Source organism: Phytophthora infestans, genomic scaffold (genome assembly GCF_000142945.1).
Source record: "Phytophthora infestans T30-4 supercont1.3 genomic scaffold, whole genome shotgun sequence".
NCBI classification, from domain to species: Eukaryota; Oomycota; class Peronosporomycetes; order Peronosporales; family Peronosporaceae; genus Phytophthora; species Phytophthora infestans.
The window spans coordinates 904,419-920,644 of NW_003303756.1; the positions used below are offsets into that span (position 1 = coordinate 904,419).

Genomic DNA, 16,226 nt, shown 5'->3' on the forward strand with positions numbered 1-16,226 from the left:
TCCTGGTGGAATGGGAGATGCAGTGGGTTACCAAAAGTGGCATTTATCAAGTGTGGTAGCCACTTTTCCGAAAGGGTTTTATCTGCTTGGTGATAACGCTTACAGCAACACAAACACACTTTTGACGCCGTTCACAAAACCACAAATAGAGACTGACAGTCATGACGCGTACAACTTTTTCTTGAGCCAGCTACGTATTCGTGTTGAGATGGCCTTCGGACTTTTGGTGAACAAATGGCGGGTTTTTAAATCCCCTCTGCGCATTCGAATGAAGAACGTCGCCAGGGTCGTGCATGTGGCTTGCATTCTTCACAACTACTGTATTGATGAGCGTGTGCAGCAAGATGAGTTTTGTGACGTTGATGATGATGAGGACATGTCGAAGGCGCTTCGAAATGTGTCGCGGTCCGACGACAATGACGAAGCAAGCATGTCCTTCCGCTCAAGCTTGAACACTTCATACAAGGAGCTGTACGTTGCAAGTGACCCGCTATCATCCGCGTCGACAAAGAAACAGAGAAGCACACAGTGCTCGAAGAAAAAGAAGACGGCCAAGTCTAAACAAAATACAAAGCCCTCGAGAGTCAAGGAACCTGAGATTTTGCGAAACGGAATTGTGCAAATGATTGAAAAGCGCAATTTGGCCCGACCCGAGTACAATAAGCGTCGCGCCGCGGCTGAACAAAGCATTTAGATTGTGATAGCGAGGTTGTATTGGCCTAGTGACAATTAGCGAATCCACTACACATGGCAACGGCTTCGACAGCTTAGCCCAGATGCGTCTCCATTTCGCTCAGCTTCGCGAGGTAACACCGCAGACTACCCTCGAGGCGCGCCGTCGGCTTTCCGACAGCGCTCAGCTCGTCGATACGCGTCTCCACATGCTGAATGAGCTGGTGCATCTTCATGATCTTGTCCTCTACCGACGTCTCCTTTCCGCATAGCTTTTCCGTCATAGCTTTCATGGACTCGACAATCTCGTTCCGAATTTTTTTCGACGGCGTCGAGGTGGTGTCAACAGCAGCAACAGCAGAAGAACGGCGCTTGAGCGAATCGAACTGGTCTTCGTCAAACATTCCACCTTCCACAAACTGCGTCAAGTTGTGCTTTAGCTGGAGGCACTCGCGGAGGTAAAACACATTCAACGCTCCAGCACAAAAGCTGTAGAAATCATCTCCATGCTCTCCCGATTTTGTGAATCGAGCCATTGCCTTGACGTAGCTCTGATTGACGCTCTTCCACATGTCGTACAAAGTTCCAACCTCCTGCACCACAATGACGGAACAGTCGAACCATTCAAAGCGTACGTCGTCACTTAGCAGCGTGTTGAAGTCCATGCGATTGCCATTGAAATCCGAAGCTACATCACGCCAAAAGGTTGAGTTAGCATGGGTGTCGCCGGCATCGAGCTGTTGTCGCGTCGGCTTGTTTCCAGTCTCCGCGAAGCGTGTAGCGTACTTGTCGGAGAACAAGATCGTGAGAAATCGAACACAGCTATTCTTCGACGGATATGCCTTGGAGTTGCCGGTTCCCCCACCAGATTCCAACGCTGAGGCGACCATAGAGCGGTGCAGCTCATCGAACGCAACGAGGCGTTTAATGCGCTCCTCCGCACTCGTTTGTCGACTGAGTCGAAGGTTGCGGCTCGTGCATTCCTTTCGCAGCTGCTCAACACTCCAGGTGTTGTAGTCGTCCGACGTTGGGGCAGGAACTGCCCCAGGCTTCGTCACGGTCCAGTTTGATGCAACAGTACTGCCTGTACTTTCAGTAGCACCACCACGACCACCTTTGCCAGCACCAACACCACTAACGCTCCCAGCGCCTTCATCAGCGATCGTGACCGGAGCACGCCCAGCTACCAGCGCGTCACCAGTATCAACATCTCCAGCTACAGCATTGCTTCCAGCAGCGGCTTAAGCAGCCAGCTCCTCCATCCTCGTACGCGCAGGCCTTAACGCTCCACTTGAAATCACAAAATGGTGCTTAGAGCCCACCGCAATACAGCGACCTTCAGCTACGAGCTTCGAGAGCGAGTCATTTGTGTGCTGCGAAGCTGCGTATGGGAGAAGTTGCTGCTCGACGAAATCTGCATGGCACGCACGGTGGCACAGACCGATTTCGGTTCGGCATGAAGAAAATGGCATCTGAGTTGATGCCTACCCCTATGGCACGGATGGCACGATCAACGCCCGGTTCGGCATGGCCCTAAGTCAAATAAACGCTTTGTTTACTTCACAAATATTCTCTAGTTTTTTTCGATCACCTTTTCAGTTATTTCCAAAAAGAAAAATTAAGAGTACCGGTAGTACCGGTAAAAAATTAAGTTTTTCTTGGCAATTTTTGCCTACGAAGCGTATTTTATTTTGATAAGACGGGTAAGAAATGGATGTACTTCAGCATGCGGCTCATGGTGCCGTCGTGACCGGAGGAGGAATAACAGCGGCGCAAAGTCTGTTTTCTCGAAGGCTCAACCCCCCAAGTTCGCTGGCGCTGGCGCTAGGAAGCTTTGTGGGTGTTTTCCGGCTGCTGGAAGGAGCGGGGCGAAAGCTATCGACTGGAAATAGACAGCGCTCCCCCAGTGCGTCTCAAGCAGCGGCAATTGCGTCGGCGGTGGCGCTGACCCTGTTAGAAGCCGAGCGGAAGACAATCGTGGTCTCGTACGCCGTCGTCGAGGCGACTTTGATTCTGGTCAGAAATCTAACCACACTTGCAGACGTCAAGTACATTGGTAATAACGCGCTCCCAAAGCACCTCAACAATGTTAGGCTGACCACTGCCGCTCGGCTATATTGCTACAAACAGATATTCCAGCGGGGGCATTAGCGGCAGGACCACTAATCGATTCATGGATATACCAGAGCGACGCAATTGCCACGTCGCAGTTGGCTGCACTCGATAGCTTCTGCCAACTGCCTCCGAAAGTACTGCGTCGAATGCGCGACGAAATTCCGTCCGGAAAGCTGGTGTCACGCTGTGACGTGTTCCATCGCGGCCGAAGTTGTGTGCAATTCCACCGGGACTACTTTATCAAGGGCATGAAATTTGCCATTCGATTGTATGTTCCTATTTACGCTGTGTCGGTTCTCGCCCCAAAGTACAAGCGATGGATTTGGGGCCCACGGCCGGCGTTCGCTCCACTGGTGGCGCGCTATCTACGCACGTGTTGCTGCCTCACTATGCTGTATCAAATACCGCTGGGTTTCTCGTGTTTGTCACCAAGTGATCGACATCGTGCGACCGTCAAGATGGCCGGCGTGCTCACGACGCTGGCGTTTCTTGCCGAGCACGAAAAGCGGCGGGGTAGCGTCATGAAGGCTGTGGGTGTCTACAGTACTGGCGCCGTGGCCGCTCGGCTTGTGGCAGCACTGGGCGTGCCGCCCAAGGCCGTGAAGCTAGGTCAGCTCCTGCTGCTGTCCGTCGCTGTGGCCATGATCTTTCAGCGCACGACGCCCGACTCGTCTCGCATGACACAAATGCTCTACGGATACAGTGACCAGCCCACTTCAACGGGGGACGACGCTCTTGCCGCCAAGCGATGAGCAATGGCCAAGTAACGACCGTGAGCTAATGAGCTCGACTAACACACACGGACGCAGTTGAGACTCGACTCAAAGGGCGGACCGAGCCAAACCGGAGCTCCGCATCAAGAAAACTCTAGACCCCTTCTTTTTTCCAGAACAAAACACACGACTCCGCGTACACCGTGAGGCGCACGGTGCGCCCATTCTGTGATCGCGCCAATTTTTTTCCCGGCAAACACAAAAGCTCGTTGCGTTGTTGAAGAGCGGTTCGCAGACTGCTGTTTTGGTATGCAAACTTACATGTGCAGCATCTTCCATGCCTAAAATCCACGATTCGTGGATAGTATAGCTACGTGCTTCTTACCCTCGTGGTCCACGACGTGGACCAAGAGGATATGAAGCGCGTACTGTACATGCATTGCCAGTTGCATTGGTGATGGTGACGAAGGACCTCGAAGTAGTGAGCCACAGTGGCTCACCACTATTAGCCGCAAATTTGGCGACTCGCATAATAGCGAGGTGTCCAAATGCAGCCCGGCTGATCCTGATCAGCTTGTACGGGCAACGCTCCTGCGGCAGAGCTGTTGCATCAAGGCTGATTCGGCATGGTGCAGGACCTGCACCTGCAGGCTGCAGCAGGCGGAGATAAGTAGAGTGGCATCCTGTCAGGAGAACCACACTGTGGCACTGCAAGGGTCTTATTCTACCGTAGAACCTCCTTGACAACTAATTTTACGGTTGTGTAGCAGTCCTTGTCAAGGAGGTTTGTCAGTGCCTGCGTATTTTGATACGCTACGTAGAGCACGTAGGTTATTTTAGTCAGCAGGATACGCTTGGACACGTCGACTGTCTCAATGCATGTAAATATGCAGCCTCCGAGGCAATAGGACGCGCTGAGTGCGTGCGTTCGCCGTCACCCGAACACGTGTTAATGTTGGTCGAGGATAGGGACGTCTGGTACCATTTGGGTGAGCTTCATTACGTAGCAACGCCTGCGCTGATATATCTGTACCGCTCTGGCGCTCGACAACTTCCTCGCTATCATAGCCAAGCACTGCGGGTGTTGAGACAGCTTAAGGCGTTAGCAGCGCACGCCGAGTGTCTGAGAGGTGTCCGTGTTACCACTCGACCTGCAGCTCTTCACTGCAAACACACTGTGCCTCAGTATTCTACGCTGCGCCCACCTATGCCCGTAGAACAGACAAGGCTAGGCCGGCCCGGCCACACCCCCATTCTCAAGGCGTCGTTCTGTTGCAGTTCGTTGTCAGTGCCTGACTCCTTGCCATTCTCCGGCCGGCGCCATGATGCCCAGTGCCGACAAGCACGTACACAGCAGCTCGACGGCCGCGACCAGCAGCATCAGCAATAGTATGCCCTTCAGCCCCGTACCGAGCCCCGCCGACGCTGCCGGCGCCGCGCTCTGGGAGAATGAGGGCGCACAGCACTCCATTATGCTGCCGTACATCCGCGATCACGGCGATCAGATGATGGCGCGCGTACGGCAAGAAGACCCACGCGTCCACTACGTGGCGCTCAAGCAGGTGAACGACGTATGTCTATACAAGCGCATCACGCAGCCGCAGGAGACGTTCAATGCGTCCATGACCACGTCTCCGCTTGGAGCGTCGCTCTCATCGTCTTTCTCGTCTTTGGCGTCGTCCTCAAGGCGCGGTATCAGCATCACATGCGACCCTACGGAGAATGCACTCTCACCTGGTGACTTCGAGTTCCGCGGCATCACGCGCGTACCTGGCAGCGCCGACATGGTACTGGACGTGCTAGCTAGTGAGTCTGCGCGTGAAAACTACTGGGTCGCGCTCAACACTATGAAGGACGTTAAGGCCGCGGCGCTGCTCTCGACCGCGCGTCTACAGTCCCAGATTTTTTCGACATCATCCATCACTTCCGAGACCGACATGGATGCCACGGCTTTCCCGCGTTGGAGCCGCAAGTACACAGCCGCCAGGTTCTCCAAGCACAACTCCCAGACACTGGACTGCTGCTTCGCCGAGTACGCGATGAGATACACTGAGACTAACAATGAAGGACACACGAGGAACCGTGGATTCGTCTACCGTCGCTCAGTCTCGGAGCACGCGCTGAGTAAGACGTCCAGCGTATCGGCGGAGCCGCTGGTCAAAGCGAAAGTTCAAGGAGCGGCGAGATTCTTCATCCGCGACTGGCTGTTCGACGTGATTGAGACCCACGAGCCTTTAGTGTGCAAGTTAGTCTTGACCTGTACGGTGATCGTCCCGCCGATCTCGGGACGCGGAGCCACCGTGTCGAGATCGGACTTCCGTGAGTTCTGCACCGAGCTGATGGTGGGCGCGCGTCGTGCGCTAACCCACCAATGGAAGGATCACGCCGCTCAAGCTGGCGTACGGTCGTCTTCGTCCTGGCGACGGGAGACTCGCTGCTGTACCGTGTGTTCGTCGCAATTCTCGCTACTACGGAAACGCCACACGTGCCGGTCGTGCGGGTCTGGAGTATGCTCCAAGTGCTGCTTGAAGACTGCGCCTGCTCCTGTTCCTGACTTCAATACATCAATGGGGTTCGGCGCGAGACCGCAACAACGCGGACATAAGCGCGAGTGTCTTCTCTGCGCCCAATTTGGCCCTGAGAATGGTCTGCCCGCCCGCCCGGATAGTCGTACGAGTAGAAGCCGCCACTTTTCAACTTCGATCGCTTCAATGTCTGCGTCCATGTCACGAGGGTTTTCTTCGTCAAGAGGAGGAGCTCTGTTCGACTTGGAACAGGAAGAAATCGACCAAGTGCATCCGGATCTAGAGCTGCGATCCACCACGTCCGTCTCTGGCTCCAGACGTCGTTGTAGTCAACGGAGTGTAGGCAGCGTCGGCAACATCAGTGACGACGAATCGGAGGAAGACGTTCGGCCATACACGCCGCGACTTGATCTACGAGCGACAACGTCCAAACTTCTCACGGCGTCTACAGATTTGACGCGTAGCTCGCGTAGTGGCCCCGGTATCGTCCTGTTATCGGATCTCGAGACGCTGACGCTTTCAGGTAGTTTCCACCGCATGTCTGCACGCTCATCAGGTAGTTTGTCCGCGAGCATATCGTCGCGATCACCGATGGACGTGACGTCCAGGATGCCAGCTAAGTCATCCGCCGCGACTCCTGCCGCGTTGCAGCAGCGCCACGATCGCACCGTGTCCGAAGACAATGTACTGCTGTTGACAACTGTCAAGCCTCGCGTCGGCACGAGGGACAAAACGCAGGAGAGCAGTGCTAGTACCGTCGAAGACGAAGACGTATACTCGGAAGACGACCTGGCCAACTTCACCCTCAAACTGCTATAAACACGTTGTGTTTATTTAGTCAGTGGGCGGAAGACACGTCAACACTTAAAGGATCAGGACCAAAAAATAGCAAGCAACAGACACAAGAGCTTGTCTGTCGCCATGGTCATCTATTTCAGTCGTCGTCACACTGTCATTGCTGACAGGTTAAGAAGATATTTTCATTCCACTCACGCAATCGTTGGCTATTGTGACTTAAGTGAACAATGTCGTCACGACATGCGCGCATCTCGAATGTGTCGGCTCAACATTTGCGCGTGGAGCTGGACGTGGTGTCGCAAGTGGAGACGCGAGTGCAACTCCAGCGGTGGTGGTCGCTCCGGTTCGAGCACCCGGTTATGGAGAAACGTTTTCAGATTTATTATGAAGAATCTTCCATCGTCTCAAGTAAGTGGGCTTGTAGTGCTACTTTGGGGTCAACTGCAGTGCTGCAAGCTGCAGTTTTCTACGATGTCTTTGTCCTCAAGTCGCCTGAGAGAACCCCTTGGGTGTTTGTGGATATCGCTGTGGCCGGCAATGCATTTTTACTGGTGCTATGGGGAGTTTTCCTTTGGACTGGTCGACAACGTAAACAAGTTGGCTCTTACTTCGAGATCATGCTTTTTACACTAGGATTGAGCATGCTCATGCTCATTCTCGTTCTTGGCTTACCACTAGCAGCGTACGAGACCGAAACTGTGGCTTTCAGTGAACAACACGACGTAAACATTCTAACTGAGCTGGACGAAGCTAGAAAAGCGCACGATGTCACCCGAACGATATTCTTCCTTTTGATACTTCTCGGAGCTATCGCCACGACGTGGTCGGCTCAATTTCTCGCTTACTGCGCCTTAGCGACGAGTACGTTGCTTGCACTTGGAGGCTGGATTGTCGGCTGTTCGGACTATCTTCGACGTCAATGGCACCTGGTAGCTCTCTTCACCTGCAGCTTGTTTCTTCTAGGCAGAGTGATTTATTGTGGAGAGCGCAATTTAAGAAACAAATTTCTTCGGGCACGGCGTTTAATGCTAGAAAACATGAAACTTTCTCGACAAAACTCCGTCATGCATCAGCAATTAAGTTGTCATGTTAATGCTGTTGGTATTGGCAACGGACGACATCGAGAATCTCGAGAAGCTCCAAGTAGTTCCAAAGCTGGAAGCCGCGTTTTACCGCAAAAACAAAAATCAAAGATTCGGCCAAAGAATGGTAAAGCTACATCGGAGCCGCCAGTAACAGGCGAGAGCTGGATGGAAAATGTTCTCCGAAATCTTGTTCAATTACGCCAACGACTTGAAGATGATGAGCAGAGCACCAGTGAACTCGACTTTGTTTTGCAAACACTCACTTCTGAGAACGACCTCTTCCTTGATACATGGTCCCGTCAACGACGAGTGCCTAAGTCTGATAGTAATGTAGAAAAGGCAGGCACGGGGTGGTTATCCCTCCTCGAAGAAAAGCGTAATCGAAGACGCAAAACGGAGGGTAAACAACAACAGATCGCTCCACCAGTTGCAAAATCTTTTCGTCGGACTTCGCCAGGCTCGCGAGCGACAGTACTCACGCTTGTTGAAAACTACCTTCAATCTTCTGGTGACATCAAATCTAGCGAGCAGAAATACTGGAGTTCAGATGAATTACTAGCACTTGCAGTTACGTCTCAAGAACTGGACTTGTTTGCATTTGCGCGCTCCTGTACGTTGCCACTTACAACTTTATTGCTCACGACACTCGAGAGCCATAATGTATTCGTCACTCTCCCGTTACGTATCAAAAGTGTTGCCGACTTTGCTCAAGAGATTGAGACGCGTTATCAGCCCAAGAATCCTTACCACAATGCACTGTACGTTTCGATTGCGTGTGCGGTTTTGTGTTGACTGTTCTCAGCTGCATTGTTATTTTATTGTTACAGTCACGCGGCGTCAGTCGTGTGGGACGTCAATTTTTTCCTCCGAAAGCTTGAGGATCCAGTGCTAACCCCTGTTCAGCGTTTTTCGGCGCTGATAGCAGCGGCCGTGCATGACGTTAATCATCCTGGTGTCAATAACGCTTTTCTTGTCGCCACCACGGCTCCATTGGCGATTAAATATTCTGACGATTCAGTTTTGGAGCGGATGCACTTAGCTGAAGCGTTTCAAACGTGTACCAAGGATGGTTGCGATATTTTCGAGGCATTCCCACCCGATTTACGTCGGCAAAGTCGTTTGCAAATCATTTCCATGGTGCTTGCAACAGATTTAAGTGGTCACCTCACGCACGTTAACCGTCTCAAGAGCAAGTTGTATGCGGTTCAGCCTACGTCAGAATCGGATGAAACTTGTACTACACCGGGGCTTTTACTTCCTGATGAACTTATACTCCAGACAGTGATCATGATGGCAGATGTCGGCCACGCGATGAAGTCGTTTCCACTTCATTTGGCGTGGTCGGAGCTCGTTGCAGAAGAATTTTATCAACAGGGCGATACGGAACGGCAATTTGGACTGGCGATTTCGCCTCTCTGCGATCACGATACAGGTGTTGAGCGCTTTGAGAAGAACCAGATAGGGTTCCTCGAATTTGTGGTGCTTCCTCTGTATAATGCGGCACGTGACGTTCTCCCGTTAGCGAGCTTTGACGACGTGGTCACGAACGTTCGACTGAATGCTGCCACATGGGAGAAGCGTGCACAGGCAAAGAACGGTACGATTCCAACTTCTCCTGTTGACACCTTGTTAGCGATCCCATCGACCGTTGCAGAGAAAGGAGGAGAATCTGAATCCGACGCAGAGATCGTTGTTGATGTGGGGAATGATTCAACAACAAAACTGGTCAATGGTAGCCCCACTAATAATGCATGATATAAGATGATGACAATAAACAGTTCTCCAGTACCAATCTGAGGTCGTAGTACTAGCAGCTGAAGTAATATTGTCAAAGGTTTAAGCATACATTTAGCGTTAAATTTCGAGTTAAGTAAGAAGATACAGTACCTGCAATGTAGAGTCCCTGCTTACAGCGCTAAAAGTCTGTTGATTTTCTGTTTCAACTGCTAACAATCTATTAGCAAAATACTGACCTAGCTTTGCAAATGCCATTTTCCTGAGCAATATTCATGTTTTTGTTTAGCTTCGTGAAATCCTCATGAAAGCTAAAGAAGCAATCAATAAGACCCCCTTTTAATTTCAACTTTAGTCAGATACTGCATCACACAAGCCTCTTACTTCGAAGTATCTGATTGCAGTTATTCGACATACGTAAAGACGCGTTTCTTCATCTTACTGTAGAGGTACGCAGCCTTCGCGAAGAATGCAGGCTTCGTCAGCCTGGCAGCACATCGCGCGACCGGGTGCAAATTCGCACGCTCTCGTCCCACCTGCAATTCCTTCGCACGCCTGAGTAGTAGTAGCCCATTCACCAGCGCGAACAAACTGCATTACATCTCGATCCGGCTGAGTGCGAGGAACTCCACTCAGATGAACATCTTTCCACGCTTGAGATGCAGTTTGCAGCCCGTGAGCAGGTTTGTTGGCTTTCACTAGTGGGTCAATTACCTTGTACCATTGCTCAAAGGTCCAGTCTGCGTCAGCCGCGAAAGGAACGCCGTTCAGTGTGTACATGGGCGTGCCGGACATACCTCTGGAGCACGTGTATTTCCAGGACTCACGCGTGTGGTCGTCCACGTCAGTTCCTCCATATCCCGTCATCTGCTCGTCCCACTGCTTGTCTGTCAGCGACGGGAACGTCTTCTGAGCCAGCTTCTTGAGCTTTTCCACCACTTGTATTGGGCTCAGATCCTTTGTCGCTTTGTTCCAGAATCTGCAAGAAATGGACAAGTAAATAACCATTCAACCGACCGTATACGACATACACAATAATTACATGTCTTGGTTTGCATAGATCGTTTCGAGCCATGTGGTAAAGCTCTTGTCCCCCAACGCCGTGGTAACAGTAAATGCCGCCTCCGCAGTAGCAAAGGCATGTTGGTGGTAAGGAAGCGGAAATAGGACGAAGCGAACACGAAGCTCATCAGCTTCATAATGTTCAGCAAGGTTTTTTAGTCCTGGGTATGCCGATTTACTGTCGGGGCACAACTGTAGCAACCATAAATTACGTAAAAAATGGAATTGTTATATTCGCAGTAAATTTATCTTACCAAATCGATGTACGACTCAAGCTGCACGCCTGCATCAGCACTGCCACCTCCCATTGTGAACCCAGGTGGGCGGCGCGGAATCCGCTGGGTGTATGCCACCACACATAACGCCAACGACACTACAAGGAAGCGCGTAATGAGCATGGAGAATACCATCTTTTCGAATAGGGAATGATCCGAATCAAGTTAAAATGTTGACGAATCAGATTTTCTTATTTCATAAAATCAGATTAGGTCGTCATTTTTCAAGATCTCAAGAATGGCTACGGCGTTGTTTGGGTTCATCGCGGCCTTGCTGCTGCATGTGGGCGTTGCCCAGGAGCCTGTCCCAAGCGAACCGCCAGGATTCACTATCGGTCGAGGTAGTGGATCCGCCAAAGTTCAATTAGACGTACATCGACCTGCTGTGCCCGTTCAGTAAGGCCGCGTACGATGGCGTGAAGGCGCTGGCGAACCACTACGAGCCCGAAGACCTCCGCGTCAAGGCTGTACTGTTCCCGCTACCGTTTCACCAACACGGTTTCACTGCAGCCGAATCAGTGTTTACAATTACGTCAGCTCTGGGTGACGACCATTTTACGCCGTGGCTGGAAGTTCTGTACAATAACCAAGAACGGTAGAGGAATTTTTTTTTCTTTAGGTTTATTTCCCTGATTACTAAATAAGTGGCTACCTGGCTTCTTTAGGTTCTGGAACAAGGCGACAAAGGATTTAAGTGCGGTGCAAGTGACGAACGAGGTGAAAGAATTGGCCAAGAAGACATTCCCGGCTCTTACGGACAAGCAGTGGGAGAAAGGAATGACAGGGTATGGCGGAACTGAGGCAGATCAAAACACACGAGTTACTTGGAAGTACGCGTGCACTCGTACCGTTACCGGTACGCCACAATACAAATTGAACGGCGTTCCATTTGAAGATGCAGACTCGTCCTGGAAACTTGAGGACTGGCTCAAGGTCATCGATCCACTGGTGAAAGCTGACAAGCCGAAGTATGATCTGTAGAAAATAATGGTTGGCGCATTAATTTGCGATGAATTCAGTTCGTTTAAATAAAAATGGACTTGATGATCAGCAGTGTCCGGAATACTTACGACTGGATGATGGAAAGGAAGAAAGCTTAAGTCACCAATCCTGCATCCGTCGCATTGAAAGAGTGCCTAGGCATGAAATAAAATAGCGTAAGTAACTTAAAGGTCCATTCCACATGTAGTCGATTCCACCGAGGCTGAACAATAAAACGTACAAACGTGTACCAATGGTAATTGCATCAAAACAATTATCCACACGACTAATTGCCCTTACAGCTGTTCCATCTCAGTCTCTAGCACACTCGTCAATTGGTAAAGAAGCGAAAAGCCGAGTTTGCGCTTTACTAGCGCGTGAAGCCAACCTAGAAGCCAGCATTTCAGAAGCCGCGTTGGTAGCTATACTTGTTCGTAGTTGGTCGGTGGTAAGTGAGCGTAAATGCGTATAGTATTGTGCACTTGAGAGATAAAGAAGTATTTGCAGGTATACTGCATACTTACTTAATCCTCCAATTTGTAGCTCGGTAGGAAGGTCGAGACTTGTAGGCGCCAAAAGACGAAGAAAGCACTTAATTAGTCTTAGGCCCAGTCTTAACCGCGCGTTACGCGTGCCGTGCCTGCCAGAGGCTAGGTGAGCTGATGGTGCCACGCGATCTGGTTCAGACTGGTTCGTGCGGTGCCAGCTCGCGCCATCGCGTTATACTTCACCACGCACCGTAATTTTGCAGGAGCCGCGGCCGGCACTGTTGGCCAATGCAGCATGCACTCTCCTCCATTCGTCTTGATGCACCCCACGCGCTTTCGCTAAGCTCCGACATGCCCACTTACTTTGGGCGAGGTTGAAGCAATGCAAGGTGACAAGGATGTCGACGCAAGTGCAGCCGACGCGAACGCTTTGCGGGTTGTTGAGGGGGCGACGCAGACGGCAACTACCAATCCCAGTGAGTCCAACTCGCGTTCGGAGTCTGTTGTGTCAGCACTGTGGACTGTTGCAGACCCGGGGAAGACGACGCCACCAATCTCGGATGACTACAGCTTGTGGACAGTGGAGCAGCTTCAAAAGGAGTGCAAGAGCCGAAAGCTTCGCCTCGGCAGGAAAACCTCTGTGGCTGATCGCGTGAAGCACCTATGTGAGTTCGATGCTCTACATCGCTCCATGATTTCGGCAACCCTCGCGTCCGCTGACGGTGTTTCGGTGCCGTCGAATAACTGCACAATTCGGTTGTTACATGTGTTATTTTCGGACATCTTTGCTCCGCGCTTCGCACGTATTGGTGACAAGCCTTCTCGCCAGCAGCTGGACGCTGGGGAAACTCATGGCATCTCTTCATTTTGGCGTGATGTTGCGTCGGAGTTTAACCCGAACCGCACCGACTACAGCGATCTCTTCACCTCCGACGCGCGCTTTGAAGGAGTTGATGCGTCAGTTGTCGTTATTCACAGTGCTACCAAGGTCTATGACATGTGGAAGGACGTGAACAAGAGGTATCTGAAGGCGATGGCAAACTTCACCAAGTCCGGGGAGCATGAGGACGACTTCTTCACCTACTGCGAAGGAGCCCTTGACACCTTTTACCTTCGCGAGTGTTTGAAGCACAAACGCGATCTGGCGAGTTTTGTCGATGGTGGATTGTTCGCCAAGGACCAGTTCGACTCGCTGAAGCGTGGGCGTAGCGATTCAAGCGGCAAGAAGCCGCCACAGCAAGTGGGAACGAAAAAGCAGCGTAGTGAAGTAGCAGAGTCGGTCATTGCGCTAGCAGCTGCCATTGCTCCTGCGAGACCGAGTACAGCAGAACGCCTGATGAGCTTGCACAAGCTCATCCAGCAGGTAGAGGCTCGCATGGAAAAACTACAGCAGACCGGGGAAAGTGATGAATCCCTCCAACGCAGTTTGGATCTCTACCGCATGAAGCTGTCGAAGCTGGAAGAGGCCTTTTTTGACGAAGTGTAGTTCAATGAGAAGGTAGCGACTTATGAACTGTCCGAATGGACATTAATAAACTCAACTTACAACAACTCACTAGTTCGTTCTCTTTCAGCGCGGCGAATGTTGTACGCAGGTCGTAGCCGCTTCATTTGTCGCAGTTTGTCCACATAGGCGTTGCGGAGCAACTCCGACTCCGACGTCGGCTCCGGATAGACTTGTGTTGAGGCGTACATTGCCCGACATGCCGATGCATCGTTAGCTCCAACCGTCAAGTCGGTTATATCGGGGACGGGTTTAGATGCAAGAGTAGCAGCCATGTCCGCGTCATCGTCCACATCTTCGTTGTGGCTCTCACACAGGCGCTCAGTGATGCTAAAATTGTGCAACATACACGCTACATGCACCACCTACCTGATGCTTTTCACTCCGACCCGAAGCGGATCCTTGAAAACCCGCCACTTATTCACCAGCAGCCCGAATGCCATCTCCATTCTGATACGTAGTTGACTCAAGTGAAAGTTGAAGCTGTCTCGATACAATCTTGTTGCATTTGATTGACTTGCAGTTTGCGATCGCGTGAATGGCGTAAGCAGAGTGCTGATGTTCGAGTAGGCATTATCACCAACGAGGTGTAGACCAACCGGAAAAGACTCCCCGAGACTAGACAGCTCCCATCTCATAAACGCTAGAGCATCACCCATACCGCCCGGACTAGCACTCGTCACCGCAGTAAAGTGGCTACGGTGGTCTACACACGCTTGAACGTTGACACCATACCGTTGATAGTGTCCAGAAAAGAACGAAGAGACGCGGGTCACCTCGCGGCCATTGGGAACTTGAATGCAGCACAACCACCCGTCCACAGCACCGACGCAGCCGACTAAAACTGGGTTTTTGACCAGACTAGCAAACGCGCGTGCTGACTGTCGCTGATCGTACTCCGCCGCCGGAAACCTCAGTTGGAAATCATCATGAGCTTGGATAACATCCATCACCGGAAACCTCAGCTGTAACTCATCATGAGCTTGGATAACATCCATCACCTCCTGAATGGTGATGTAAAAACCCGGCTTGCTAGCACCAGCAAGCGCCCGTACCGGGTGGAAAGAGTACCCTGCCAGCCATGAGATAAAGCTTGTTAACGGGAGTAAGGGGCTCGTTCCCTTCGTTCTGTCGACGTGATTGAGCCTCATCAACGCGCAGGCTTGGAGCCAGCAGTCGCAACAACTTCTCAAATGACTGGATTGACATCCTGTAGTACTGGCGGAACTGGCCCTCGTTTAACAGCAACTGGGAGTGGTGACGCCAGTTTAAGCGCCGACGCGGTAGGCACGGCTGGCGCTCGCCCGCACCCGCCGCATTATCGCCAAGCAGCAAGACGCATGTCAACGCCACAACGATCTTGACGTCTCTGTTCCTCTGCATCGCACGGCGTCTGCCGGAATGAAATTGGCGCGAAAAGATATATTGAGTTGACCGTAATATTACGGCCTGGCACCTGGCACAGCCATTTGCCATGGCATTTCGTGGTGCCATGCATGGCACTTGAAAGGCACCGTAAGCTCTAAACCACAGGTGAGATTAGCCAATCAAAATGGAGATGGCACGAAATTCGTGCCATGGCGCGCGGTTAAGACTGGGCCTTAGGAAGCCACTAATAGATACACACCAGCCACTAGTATTAGTATGGTTTAAGCCAATCATAGCGGTTTAAACAGGACCTCCTAAACCTCATTATAATATCTTAAAGAGAATATTTCAAGGTAATCATACTGTTTATTTCAACAAAAATCTAACTTGTATATATACAGACCAGGAAAACTCTACACTTGGGTTTTGTAAACACGAAGTTTTTTTTGCGCCTGCCGGTGTAACACAGTTTACAAAGGTTAAGTCACTGACTTGTCCATTTTCTGTTCGCTTTGTGAAGAGAAGAGCGCTGATTTTTTTTAGTGGCCAGCAAGATTTTCTCATTTTAGAATTTGCGAAGTTTAGGAGGGGCTGAGTACTGCGCGCAAAAAACGCCGAGCCGAGCGCATCGTTGAAGGCGGGACGCCTCCCTGACGTCACGTCTGGAGCGAGCTGGAAGCGAGCGGATGGACGCACAGGGAGCCGCCAGCAAACTCGATCGGGACGCGGTGGAAGTTTATTCCGCCTGGCGGTAAAGCAAGCGGCATCGGAGGCACGGACTACTTTTTAAGAGAAGATCGAGTGTGCGCTCAGCATGCCTCCGTACGTACGCTTTGCTGTATTTCATTGTCTTGACGCTACGGACATACGACTTTCTACTGCTATTGTATTCAACGGCCTCCCTGC

The 16,226-nt window shown here is 51.4% G+C and overlaps 5 protein-coding genes across 5 annotated transcripts; 4 read left to right on the top strand and 1 right to left on the bottom strand.

Moving 5' to 3' along the window:
* Positions 1 to 2,382: 2,382 nt before the first annotated feature.
* Positions 2,383 to 3,493, top strand: PITG_02202 (uncharacterized protein; the record flags this gene model as incomplete). Its single annotated transcript, XM_002907113.1, has 3 exons — positions 2,383 to 2,728; positions 2,803 to 3,386; positions 3,491 to 3,493. 3 exons carry the CDS (start codon positions 2,383 to 2,385, stop codon positions 3,491 to 3,493), a joined length of 933 nt encoding a protein of 310 aa, XP_002907159.1.
* A 1,329-nt stretch (positions 3,494 to 4,822) lies between these two features.
* Positions 4,823 to 6,844, top strand: PITG_02203 (uncharacterized protein; the record flags this gene model as incomplete). The annotated part of the gene is made up of 1 exon (XM_002907114.1): positions 4,823 to 6,844. The coding sequence occupies one exon, from the start codon at positions 4,823 to 4,825 to the stop codon at positions 6,842 to 6,844; it is 2,022 nt and encodes a 673-aa protein (XP_002907160.1).
* Positions 6,845 to 7,050: 206 nt separating this feature from the next.
* PITG_02204 (3'5'-cyclic nucleotide phosphodiesterase, putative) lies at positions 7,051 to 9,440 on the top strand (the record flags this gene model as incomplete). The annotated part of the gene is made up of 3 exons (XM_002907115.1): positions 7,051 to 8,666; positions 8,736 to 9,342; positions 9,435 to 9,440. 3 exons carry the CDS (start codon positions 7,051 to 7,053, stop codon positions 9,438 to 9,440), a joined length of 2,229 nt encoding a protein of 742 aa, XP_002907161.1.
* A 640-nt stretch (positions 9,441 to 10,080) lies between these two features.
* On the bottom strand, positions 10,081 to 11,135 carry PITG_02205 (uncharacterized protein; the record flags this gene model as incomplete). The annotated part of the gene is made up of 3 exons (XM_002907116.1): positions 10,081 to 10,621; positions 10,685 to 10,896; positions 10,959 to 11,135. The coding sequence occupies 3 exons, from the start codon at positions 11,100 to 11,102 to the stop codon at positions 10,081 to 10,083; spliced, it is 897 nt and encodes a 298-aa protein (XP_002907162.1).
* An 82-nt stretch (positions 11,136 to 11,217) lies between these two features.
* PITG_02206 (uncharacterized protein) lies at positions 11,218 to 11,673 on the top strand (the record flags this gene model as incomplete). The annotated part of the gene is made up of 3 exons (XM_002907117.1): positions 11,218 to 11,337; positions 11,402 to 11,574; positions 11,667 to 11,673. The coding sequence occupies 3 exons, from the start codon at positions 11,218 to 11,220 to the stop codon at positions 11,671 to 11,673; spliced, it is 300 nt and encodes a 99-aa protein (XP_002907163.1).
* Between the last annotated feature and the right edge of the window lie 4,553 nt (positions 11,674 to 16,226).